The sequence below is a fragment of the Suncus etruscus genome, chromosome 10 (assembly GCF_024139225.1).
Source record: "Suncus etruscus isolate mSunEtr1 chromosome 10, mSunEtr1.pri.cur, whole genome shotgun sequence".
Lineage (NCBI taxonomy): Eukaryota > Metazoa > Chordata > Mammalia > Eulipotyphla > Soricidae > Suncus > Suncus etruscus.
In genome coordinates, this window is record NC_064857.1 from 71307634 (window position 1) to 71320750 (window position 13117).

Sequence of the window (13117 nt, forward strand, 5' to 3'; positions counted from 1 at the left end):
AATAAAATATACCAGGATAGTTTGTTTTTAGTACTTAAGATTATACTTTGAAATAAGTATTATTGTCATACTTTTTTATTGTATTTTGTAGACAATGTATGTTTTGCAAATTAAAGGTTTTTGGCAACCCTATATGGTATAATATCAGCTTCATCAAAAACATGTATTCTTCTTTTTTATTGTTGTTTTTGGGCCAAACCTGGTGATGCTCAGTGGTTACTCCTGGCTATGCACTCAGAAATCGCTCCTGGTTTGGGGGACCATATAGAACACCAGGGGATTGAACTGCAGTCCGTCCTAGGCTAGCGCAGGCAAAGCAGATGACTTACTGCTTGCGCCACCACTCCAGTTCTGTATTCATTTTGTGATCATGTCATATTTAATTATAGGACAACATTGGGCTTGTTGGGTTGGTTTTTGTTTTGTTTTAATTTGGCTTTTGAGCTGCCCAGATCATGCTCAGAGACTTCTCTTGGCTCTGTGCTCAGGGACCATAACTGGCAGTGCTCAGATAAAAAATATTGCTAGAACTCAAAGCATTGTTTTGACCTCCATCACATGACAAGCAAGCATATTAGCCTTTATACTATTTCCCTAATCCCTATATGAGCCTTTTAGATAGAAAACTATTGTACTTAATGGATTAGGATTAGAGAGAGTGAAGTGGGTATGGCATTTGTCTTGCACATGTTGATCCAGGTTCAGACCCTGGAATTCAGATGGTTCCATGAACCCCGCTAGTAGTAAACCCTGAGTACAGAGCCAGGAGTAATCCCTGATCACCACTAGGTGTGACTCCCCCCAAAAAATCAAACCAAACCAGATGCTAGTATAACTGTTATATGCACAAGAAAATGAAGACATTTACATGACCTGCTTTATCACGAGAGCTTCTTTATTACAGTGGCCTGCCACTAAACTTGCAATAATCTGTGGCTTGCTCGTGAACACACACATCTGTACTCAATGGTTTTCTATGTTAGTATTCCTGGTAACTTGACAGAATATTGAGAATAATTTATATATTCTACCTAATTTTGGAAACCAAACCAATCTTGCATTCCTGTGGCTAGATTTAGTTTTCTAGTATTTTGTTGATGACTTTTTGTGCATTTTTCTATATGTGTAACAGATTTTGGTCTGTGTTTTTTTCTTGTGATACCTATGGCTTTGTCTAAGAGTAATATTGGCCTCTTAAGATGAATTGGAAGTGTTTACTTGTACCTCTCTGGTTATTGGAGAATTGGCAAAGGATTGGTGCTAATTCTTCAAATGTTTGATAGAAAATACCAGTGAAGTCAACATGACCAAAGATTTTCTCTATGTGAGACTTTAGAATTACTTAAATGAGGGTCAGGGAAGGACTTGTGGGCATGTTTTGCATGTGAAGGCCCAGGTTTAATCATCATATGATGTGTCCCTTTTATGCATCCCCCCCAAACTCCAATAACATTAATCAATGTTATTGCCAGTTGCCTTTTAAATATGCTTTTTAGCTAGAATTAAACATGATAAGATTGGGGCCAGAGTGGTGGCACAGCGATAAGGTATCTGCCTTGCATGCAATTGACCTAGGATGGACCATGGTTCTATACCCTGGTGTCCCATAGGGTTCCCCCAAGCTAGGAGTGATTTCTGAGCACATAGCCAGGAGTAACCCCTGAGTATCACCAGGTGTGGCCTCCCCCCAAAACAAAACAAAAAAAAATGATTAAGATAAATTCCTAAAAGTCAACGAAATTCAACAAGAAAACACACGCTATCAAGGATACTACATACAACGTTGGTGAGACTATATAAAACAGTAAACACAGGGCTGGAGAAATAATGCAGTGGCTAGGGTGTGTGCCTTGCAAGTGGAAAACCTGTTAGATATTTAGCATCCCATGTAGTCCCCCATGCACTGCTAGGAGTAATCCCTGAGGACAGAATCAGAAGTAAGCCCTGAATACCACCATGTGTGGTATGAAAAGCAAGAGACAAACAAAAAAAACCTGAACACAATTATCCAGCAGCAATATGGCCTATTGTCTAGTTTTAACAGAGAGAAATAATTCATCACCTCCAATGTGTGTTTACAACCTTATCACCAAGAAAGGTGTAGGTTCTATAAAAGAGTCACACACAAATCTGAACTTCTATTTGTAGCAAAGTCTTATAACCACAAACCAAAATTTTGATGCTTTTTTTTTTTTTTAATTTTTCAGTCAAACACGGTGACGCTCAGGGGTTACTCCTGGCTTGGGGGACCATATGGAATGTCGGGGGATCGAACCATGGTCCATCCTAGGCTAGCGCGTGCAAGGCAGATGCCTTACTGCTTGCGCCACAGCTCTGGCCCTAACATTTGCAGATTTCTAAGTTATATGTACAGATTCTCACATTTCCATGTCTACAAAAAGTAATGCCTGTTACAGAGCCTGTCAGGGTGCAGGGGATCCAGTGCTGAAGGAGAATGTGGGGGTCTCAGTCTACAGCTGACTCTCTTGGACAGGATGCCAACACTTGTCTCTCTGTTTCTCAGTGAGGAAATGGCTGAGTACTGTGACCACCCAGTTCCTTTTCCTGGTCCTTAAAATACGTTGACTTACTCTACAGCATCACTTTCCCAGAGTTCTTAACTCCAGTGTGGTCAGGATGAAATAATCATCACATCTCAGTACGTTCACTCATACACAGACACACACGCACAAACACACTTCATTTTTGCAGCACAAATATACCCATTCACAGAGTCCAAAGAGAGAGATGAAGAGTGACAAAACTGAGGTTCAACGGTTGAATTCTTGAGGCTCCCAACAGAGGACAGAGCCACACAGCTGCCTGGGCAGGACTTCCCTTCAAATGAGAACTTGGTGCATGAACTGGGGAAGATTCAGAAGCAAGGAGGCCATTTCTTGGAGCTCAAAGCTGCTCTGAGAAGCTGAAGGGGATTTCATCTGTTGTCTCCACGGGCACGTTGCTTCTACCAAATGGACATGAATAGTGGTGGCTCTGGTGACGGGATGCAAAGTTGCCTGCAGTCCGGCTACAGTGGCTGTCATCTGCTGGTGCCGTGTGGCTGGGACTGTCCAGAGGTGACTGGTAAGATCCACAGAAGAGATCCTGTGATGAGGGGTAACGTCCTGCCACCGTGGAGGCCGAGCTGGGGTCGCCACATGTAAAGCAGGTTTGGAAGGAAGAGAGATCCCTGTGGATGTCTAGCTTGGCGATGAGAGGCTTCCCCACGTTCACTTCCTGCTTCTCTTCTACGGTGTCTTCCAACCCCGAGTACTGATACGACAAACACACAGTGAAGATGAGATGTTCCTGCAGACAGAGAGGAGAGCCAGAATTTTCATCAACCATGTAAGGGTAGGGATATTAAAGTCAGGTTTTAATCTAGTAGCTAAAACATTAAGCCTGCACATGGCCAATCTGGGTTAGACCCCTGGCACTCCACCTGGTCCCCTAGTACTGGTAGGACTATCCCTGAACACAGAGTTAGCAGTCAACCATGAGCACTGCTGGGTCACACACACACATACACACACACACACACACACACACACACACACACACACACACACACACACACACACACACACGCCCCAACAAAATATCTTCCACTGGTATGACCAGATAATGCCAACAGACAATGTGGTTACAAACAAATCTCTTAGTTCCCCTTTTCTGTATTCTAAATCTGTTAGAAAAGAGTAAGCTAGAATCACCTTCCCTCATTCTATACTTAATAAAATTCTTGCTCTTAGTACTGATGACTGATGATAGTCAAAATCATGGGATTTTATATTGCTCCTGATGAACAGTTTGTTCCAGATGATGGGGCATGGATAAAGAGGAAGATAAGAAGGACTCTTAAGGGCCCGGAGAGATAGCACAGCGGTGTTTGCCTTGCAAGCAACTGATCCAGGACCTAAGGTGGTTGGTTCGAATCCTGGTGTCCCATATCCCATATGGTCCCCTGTGCCTGCCAGGAGCTATTTCTGAGCAGACAGCCAGGAGTAACCGCCGGGTGTGACCCAAAAACAAAAACCAAAAAAAAAAAAAAAAAAAAGAAGGACTTTTAAGTAAAAACAATCTGGCTTTTTTCCTGGGTTGAAAATTTAGCAGTTGCTGAAGTATATGAGATGGGGCCTGAGTGCTAGCACAGCAAATAAGGTGCTTGCCTTGCATATGGCTGACTTGGGTTCAATCTCCGATATCCCATATGTCCCTCAAGCACTGTAGGCGTAATTCCTGGGTGCAGAGACAGGAGTAATCCCTGAGCATCGTCAGACATGGCCCTAACCCCCTCCAAAAAAAGAATATAAAGGGGCCGGAGCAGTGATGCAGCAGTAGAGCATTTGCCTTGCAAGCAGCTGACATAGGACAGACCAAGGTTCAATCCCCTGGAGTCTCATATGGTTTCCCAAGCTAGGAGCAATTTCTGAGCTCATAGCCAGGAGTAACCCCTGAGCATCATCAGGTGTGGGCCTCCCCCCCAAAAAGAATATAAAGTTATAAGTCAAAGTTCTAAGTGGAAAAATAAAGCTGAGTCATATAATGAACTAAGTTCTAAAGATAAAAGGAAATAAAACAGATAGACCATATGCAGGTAATGATGGATTTGGGCCCATTATTTCCCAGCAACTTTCAACAGTACCTACTTCCAGTTTCTGGCCAGAGCATTCTATGGCCAGGCAACTCTGAAATGGGAAAAATAAAATCATGCTTGGCAAAAGTACACTTTAATTATAAAGTACAATCCTACAGGGAAAGTTTCTGAACTGTAAGTCATTGAGAAATAAAAAAAAAAAAGTTGAATAAGAAATCCCAAATCCGGGCCCGAAGAGATAGCCTATCCAGGACCTAAGGTGGTTGGTTTGAATCCCGGTGTCCCATATGGTCCCCCGAGCCTGCCAGGCTGAGCAGACAGCCAGGAATAACCCCTGAGCACCACTGGGTGTGGCCCAAAAACCAAAAAAAAAAAAAAAAAAAAGAAATCCCAAATCCAAGTTGCTATGTGTTTGGCAAAGAGCCATAGAACTAAGAAAAGATGACTTGAAATGTAAGATATTCTAAAGTAGAATAGGATCTATAGATGTAAAGTTTTAAGCAACAAAGAGAAGAACCCCATGTAATTTTTCTCACGACAGAAGACAATAGGTAGGGCTGGAGACTTGCTGGAGCTTAGTCACTCCTGCAATAGCACCAAAGGGAGTCCATCTTGGCACCCATACAGAACATACTGCCCAAGGCATTTCCCTGTCTACAGAACTTCCCATGAGCAGCTATGAATGGGAAAAGGAGCCACCTTCAGTTTTTGCAGCGAGCTGAGTCTGGTGTAGAGGCAATGTTTGGGGAGATCTTTGGATACCAAGTAGCTGCCAGTTTCTTCAGGAGTCCCTTTATTTGTGTCTTTTGGATCAATATATAGGACCTGGGAAAATTGTAAATGTCATTAGTGAAAGCAAAGAAAGTTCAAGTCTATGAAAGTCAAACCTCCGAACAGTGTTCTCTCATGCACACTTGCCTAAGAAGGTGCCCCAGGACTGCAGACTATGTGATCTCATTATATAGGAACAATGGGAGAACCACCCTTTGTACAAATTCACTCAAAAGTCTAGTCCTGAAAAGGATAACTGCTTTCCAACGATTGTTAGAAATGTGATGTGTTTGTGTGATGTCGAAGAAAAACCCAGCAATCTCACATATAAAGAATTCTTTTACTTTGCTTTTGAATCAGGATGTATTCTCCTGGCTCTGTCTCCAGGTTCACTCCTGGTGGGTTCTGGGGACCACAGGTAGTGCCAGGAACTGAACATAAATCAGCCCTGTGCAAGGCACATGCCCTCCTGCTGTACCTCTCTCCCCGGCTCCCAGAAGGACTTCTTTGTTTTTGGGTCACACCTGGCAGCGCTCGGGGGTTACTCCTGGCTTTATGCTCAGAAATCACTCCTGGCAGGCTCAGGGGACCATATGGGATGCTGGGACTCGAACCACTGTCCTTCTGCATGCAAGGTAAACGCCTTACCTCCATGCTATCTCTCCGGCCCCCCAGAAAGACTTCTTAACTAACCCAGCTCCCTTCAAGCTCAAGCCCTCACTGATGTTGAACCCCAGGGCTCCCCTGCCTTCACTCCAGAGAATCTAGTCCAAGTGCCCCTCTATACTTGCCATTAGAAAAAGGAAAAGCTTCTTTCCTGGGCTGACCCTTATGGCGAAGCATTTTGGCAATGAGCTTTGAAATATTCTGACCACTGTGCTGGACTACACACGTAAGTCTACAGTTACATCCATATGTGTTCCCTTTGCTATTTGCCAGCAACTTTAAATTTCCAAAATGAGTTTCTAATAAGTGGGGCTATCATTATAATTTCCTTCCTTCCTTCCTTCCTTCCTTCCTTCCTTCCTTCCTTCCTTCCTTCCTTCCTTCCTTCCTTCCTTCCTTCCTTCCTTCCTTCCTTCCTTCCTTCCTTCCTTCCTTCCTTCCTTCCTTCCTTCCTTCCTTCCTTCCTTCCTTCCTTCCTTCCTTCCTTCCTTTCTGGTGGTGGGGAGGCCAGGCCTGGTGGTGCTGGGGCTTATTCATGCAAAATATATGCTCCAGATCTTCAAGCTGTCTCTGGGCCCGTCATTGCATTTCACACAGAGGAAAACAGGAGGGACTTACGTGTGGGAAATCAGTGACATAGGCGTCACACTCGACTATGTCCGGGGGCTTGTAGACTATGCTTGTATAGATGATCATGACATTGGAAAACTCTGCGGCGAATCCTAACTGGATCTGTACCCCACACTGGAACTGCATGCACATGCTTTCTGGAAGTTCTGGAAGAGAATAACAGGACAACATACAAGTCATTCCTTGGAGAACATTTGCAATGTTTCCTGATGATGAGCAAAGGATGCATTCTTTTAGGGGGAAGGATTCAGCATGACAGAAAGAACGACCACCTCCCCCCTCAGTCCACCCACCCCCCTTGCCCTGCCCAGCCGCACCATGCGCCTTGGCCCACTGCAGGTTCCGCACCAGAGACTCGGCAGAACTGGCGCTGCCCTGGATGGGGTCGGTGAGCGCTCGCTTCTCAGACAGGCTGCTCCGGATCTCCAGCGCCTGCTTGCCCTTGGTCAGGTGACACTTACCCATGTCTGCGGGAAAAGAGAATACAGGTTTCAGGACAAGCCTGTCTAGGTTAATTCTGTGTCGTGTATACATTTGACAAATGGGTTTTGTTCTTGGGCCCCACAACGAAGCACTCTGGGGGACCTTGTGTCTGGGGACGGAACTGGGGTTGGCAGCATGCAAGGCTGTGCCACCTGTTGTGCCACCTCTCCCACGGCACTCAATCTTTGCTAAGTTGACTAAGGCTGCTGTGTGCAGGTAGCTTCTAGGTACACAGCAGCGAGCAGGCTAAGGAAGGGCCTGGATCGGTTGGTTCACCACTCTCTGGTCTCTCTCTGCTGCTGTCCTCCTGGAACCCTGTGGATGGGTCCCTAACATTCCAAGCCTTGCAGTCAGAGCTGAAAATGTACTTTTGCAGCTGTGAAATTCTATGCTAATCTTCCATCAAGAGATACATTCACTCCGTAAAGAAACAACCACTCACTTATGAGAAAGTTAAAACAGTCTTCTTCCCCCTCAGTCTTATTTTTGAAAAGGAAATAAGTGCCAAGGGCCACAGCTTAAATCAGACGCACTCCTGCCCTCACCCAACTTCAGGTCAGTAATTTAGGGTGCTACCTGTCTCAGGGCTGGGGGATCTTTGGTCCTGTGCAGGTAAATATTGGTAAATGACATATCCCAACATCTCTGATTCTGGATTTGATGACAATGTAATGTGATACCTACTCATAAAGCGATCATTTCTTTTTTCACTGTCAAATTCTGATGGAGGCCAACTTATATGTGACCAGTAACAGATAGTGGAGGGGGCAGAGGATAGCTCAGGGGCTACCACACATGGCAAGTGTGAGGATGCATGTTGTATCACTGGTGCCACTGCCTGTGCTGAGTGCGATCCTGGCAGCTTAACTGTGATCCTGGGCCTGGCAAGCAATGGCCAGTAGGACTGCAGCCTGTGTGTACAGATGTGGCAGCTACAGGGATGTCTGAGCACTATGGTTGGGAGTGCACTCCCTCATAAGAATATAAGCCACAGCACTGACTCCTAGTATCTGAGCTAGATCATCCAGATGCAGCTGAGTGAGGGAGTATCGCACCCAACAGACAGACAGACAGACAGGTGGAACAGCAGGAGAGGGGAGGGGAGAGCTGCAAAGGAGTGAAATCACATTCCTTTATTGAATAAGAACATCTGCTTCATTCTTTTTTTTTTTTTGTTTGTTTGGTTTTGGACCACCTGGTAATGCTCAGAAGTTACTCCTGGCTCTGAGCTCAAAAATCGCTCCTGGCTTGGGGGACCATATGGGACACCAGGGGATCGAACTGAGATCTGTCATAGGTCAGCCACACGCAAGGCAAATGCCCTACTGCTGTGCCACTGCTCTGGCCCCACAGTTGCTTCATTCTATTTCTGACAGTAATAAAGCTGAAACTAAGATGATTCCTTTTATTTGGTAAAAGAGTTGAAATGTATTTTGCAGTCTTTCAACAGTAGTGTCAGAGAGAGAGAGAGTGAGAAAGCAAGCAGAGTGTAAAAAGAGAGAGGGAAAACACCCCCAACAAACCAGAACTAAGTAGAAGTCACATCAACACCTTAGGAGCTGAGGAGAGAAGCTAAGAATCAAGGAGAGAAACAAACAAGGCTGTGAGGATAGATAAGGTCAACCAAGGAAACGAAATGTTTAAGAACAGGTCTGGGGCCAGAGAGATTGCGATGCAGAGCCAAGAGTAAGACCCGAGCATCGCTTGGTGTGGCTCAAAAACTGGGGGTGGGGGGAACCCAAACATCAACAGTAAAAACAGGTCTAAAGATTTCACAACTGCCACTAAACTACATTTTCTTATTGAAAGACTCATATCATACTGGATGAAGGCGGGTAATCCATTTGTTTCCATGGAAAAACCTTATAAGCATTAACTTCCTTTTATTTATTTTTGTGCCATACCAGCTGGTGTTCAGGGCTTACTCCTGGCTCTGCACTCAGGAATGACTCCTGGCGATGTTCAGGGACTCTATGAGATGCCGGGGATCAAACTTGGGTTGGCCGCGTGCTAGGCATGGACCCTTCCTGCTGCACTATTTCTCTGGCCTCCATTAGTTTTCTTTAAAGTCAAATCTCGGGTGACTCAGAAGCTAGGAAGCCCATGGTCAGACCCTTACCTTTGACCACATATGCCAAACCCTCTCCCACGGTGCTGCTCTCTTTGACCCCAGGGGTCATGCCCTGTGTTTGTCATGCCTGGTACATGACATGATGGGTGGGGAGCAGTGATGCCAGTTGTGCCACCCTGGGAGCACCACAGAGCAGAGTGTGGTCGTGTGATCCCCGGTCATATAACAACACAACAACATAGGGAGGAGATGGGGTGAGTTGAGGTGCCCCCCTCTAATTTGCTTCTGTTTACTGGTAGAGACACAATGAGGGGGCTGGACAATAGCACAGTGGGGAGGGTACTGGCCTTGTATGTGGCTGACCCGGTTCAATCCCTGGCATCCCTTATGGCCCCTCAAGCACTACTAGGAGTGATCCCTAAGTGCAGAGCCAGGAGTCTGCCCTGAGCACTTCTGCTATGGGTCCCAACAAAAACAATAAAGAAGTAGAGACCACAACGAGGGTTTAGATCTTGAGACTGGCAAGATGAGAAAGCTGACCTAGGTAGTGAGGGCCAGGGCGCTAAGCAGACGGGCATGGTCTGCAGGCGTGGGCTGGGGTGGGCTGGACTATGAGGCTGCTTCAGCCACAGTGTGAAAACACTTTGGCACTGCCTCTGAGAATTTACCCAGCAATTTCAAAATCTCTGCTTAGTTTCCACAGCAACTTGCACACCAGCCTACCCAGGAAGGGATGTGGGAGGATGTTCTTGCTGACTGTCCGTCCACATTCAGCAAAATCCAGCAGCCACTGAGATGCATTCAGAGGAGCAGAGGAAAGCTTGTGCTCTGTCTGCCCAAGCACTGACCTGCAGCGACCAGAGTAGACTGAGATGGGGGAGGAGGGAGGAGTAGACCTTCGCAATGTGATTACCAGAGGGTGTTCAAGACTCCAAAAAGGCTGAGATACAGAATAGTGGGAAGGGTGCTGGTCTTGCAAGCACCAGGAGTAAGCCCTGGGCACTACCAGGCACAATCCCAAACAAAACAAAACGAAAACACATAAAAAGAAATAAACCTTCAACAAAACCAGGCGGTGAACAATGGCCTTGCACAAAACTGGGGGTGGATCGTGGGAGGGGGTCTGAGGTTCCTCCGTGCACAATGAAAACTGCTAAGATGTGTGCAAAGGTACTTATGTGAGGTGACTGTCAGATGCCTGAATTCCAGACCCTTAGAATAAGACAGGTGAGTGCTTATTTTACAATTTTAATTTAATAACAAGGGTATACAGTGAAGTGCAAAACACAAAATCTGATTAATAGACTAACAGCTGGAGTCTTATTCAGTTAATTTATTTTCTATTTCATTTAATTTGTACAAAATTAATTAACAGGATGGTTTATTTCCCTCTCAGCTGCTTGGCTTATAATATCTAAATACTATTTTTCCCTGAATGCATTTAAATTAAGTAAACCAGGGCCTGGAGAGATAGCACAGCAGTGTTTGCCTTGCAAGCAGCCGATCCAGGACCAAAGGTGGTTGGTTCGAATCCCGGTGTCCCATATGGTCCCCCGTGCCTGCCAGGAGCTATTTCTGAGCAGACAGCCAGGCATAACCCCTGAGCACCGCCGGGTATGGCCCAAAAACAAACAACAACAACAACAACAAAAGTTTGATATATCAAAAAATGACAGAAATTAAAATTGAAATTCACTAGGGGGACAAAACAATAGTACAGCGGGTAAGGCACTGGCCTTGCATGCAAAAGTCCTGGGTTTGATCCCTGGCAACCCATATGGTCCTGAGTCTAACAGGAGTGATCCCTGAGCACTCTCCCAATAAAACTGACTCTCCCAATAAAACATTCTCAGTTCCTGCTGAGATGACAATCACTGTCACAACGTACAATACACTACATGTGGGCACACTTATTTATATATATATAATTTTTTTTTTTTGGTTTTTCAGGCCACACCCATTTGATGCTCAGGGGTTACTCCTGGCTAAGCGCTCAGAAACTGCCCCTGGCTTGGGGGACCATATGGGACGCCGGGGGATCGAACCGCGGTTCTTCCTTGGCTAGCGCTTGCAAGGCAGACACCTTACCTCTAGTGCCACCTCGCTGGCCCCACACTTAATTTTTTAAATGAAGTTTTAAGAGTGAAATGATAGTTAAATGATATTTTAAAAGATGAAATTATAATGAAACGTTTTTTGAGTCCTCGGAACATTCTCAGCGCATCCATGTGAGAATGGCTACCATATCCCTAAGGCATAAATTTCTTTATGTCAGCAGCATCTTCTGTTGTGTGTGTGACACACGGAGAGAGAGAGAGACAGAGAGAGAAAAAGAAAAAAGAGAAAGAGGGAAAGAGAAATAGAGAGGCAGGACCACCTGTCTGTGGCCAGAGCGGGAGGCAGCCCTACAGTCTGAATGGAAAGCTGCGACATTGGTCCACAGAGGAACTGAGCAGACACTTGCCAAGACAGAGACACAGCTAAAGGCCTGGGGAAAATTGCACGTCGTAACTGACAGCCAGGGAGGTGCAAACATAAAGACACTGAGGCAACTGTGGTGCCTCACTCCTGTGAGAATGGCCAGAAACTAGCAGAATATCCCTAGGATGTAGTGGTCTCACCTCTCAGAGCCTGTCTGAAGAATGAGCGCGCACACACACACACACACACACACACGCACGCATGCACGCACACACACACACACACACTCATACACGCACACAAGCATGAAATTGAGAGGATATGCGTCAGGGCACACTATTGACAACAGCCAAAATACTGGGGCCAACTTGAGTGCCCACAATGGGTAGGTGATGTGGGTTTTCCTGACAGCTGAGACTGACCAAGGAGCGAGGCAAGGTGTTGTGGGGTGGAGGCTGTGATAGAGGGTGGCAGGTCTGGTGACAGACATTTTGGAGAGGTGTGGATTCATTATTGTTGTCTTGGTTTTTGGACCTACTGGTACTCGGGAATTACTTTTGGCTCTACACGCAGGGATCACCTGGAGAGGCTCAGGGGACCATATGGAGGGCTGGGGATTGAACCAGGTCAGCTTTGTGTAAGGCAAGTACCCTCCCCACTGTACACTCTCCAGCCCCATGAGTGGGGTGGATTTGTATTCTGAAACAAAGGAGTCTTATAAACTAACATTATGTCATGGAGGGAAAAAACCTTATCATTTCCATAGAAATGTAATTTATGATGATACCACAAAAGGGATGTAATTATTATTATCTAAAAACAAATGATAAAGTTCTCAAGACAAAAAGAGCTTGGAGGATTAAATTCAGTATGTTCAGAACCATGTTCAGATTAACTTGGGGTTCAAGTAATGCAGCTGCAAAGGCACAGAGATAATTTCATGACCAGTTGCAAGTAGTAATTTCCTGTACAGTGACAACAGAAATGGACTGATCAGCAAACGGGGCACGAGTAGCTTTTCTCACTTGTTTTACCTTCTGCAACTTCATCCAGCAGCACAGTGATCTTTTTGTCTTCTAACAATCTGTCTTTCAAAAATTTCATGAAGATTCCATTTGCCAGTCCAGAATGCTGAATCTCAAAAGCCTCTGCTCCCTGACACCTTCAATAAAGCAAAAGGGCAAGAGACATTTTAAAAAGCAAGCACATAGGCCCAGTATTCCCAGATAGATGGGTGAGGCTTGACCACCTCTTCCTCTCTGTGATGGCCTCACACCCTCCCCCCACAATCCAGGAGTCCGTCTTTAACAGGAATGAAATGCTTGAAGAAGATGCCAAGACATACAGAGCTAACATCAACCCCTTAACAGTTTCAACCTAGAGTGTCAGGAGGCACATTTGGGCCTTGGTGTCTCTGGATATTTCTGGGCTTCCAGTTTCCAATCACAAAGAAGTCAGTAGAGCACACACAAGCCCTC

At 45.5% G+C, this 13117-nt stretch overlaps 1 protein-coding gene across 2 annotated transcripts in view; it reads right to left on the bottom strand.

Annotated features, from left to right (window-relative positions):
- Positions 1 to 2377: 2377 nt before the first annotated feature.
- Positions 2378 to 13117, bottom strand: part of MALT1 (MALT1 paracaspase) — a 57662-nt gene continuing 46922 nt past the window's right edge. For both annotated transcript variants that reach the window (XM_049782066.1, XM_049782067.1), the window contains 5 exons: positions 12674 to 12801; positions 6982 to 7131; positions 6653 to 6810; positions 5297 to 5422; positions 2378 to 3309 (listed from right to left, as the gene is read on the bottom strand). In XM_049782066.1, the coding sequence (XP_049638023.1) occupies positions 2905 to 3309; positions 5297 to 5422; positions 6653 to 6810; positions 6982 to 7131; positions 12674 to 12801 (967 nt within the window). In that variant the 3' untranslated portion in view covers positions 2378 to 2904. The remainder of the gene's footprint in view (positions 3310 to 5296; positions 5423 to 6652; positions 6811 to 6981; positions 7132 to 12673; positions 12802 to 13117) is intronic.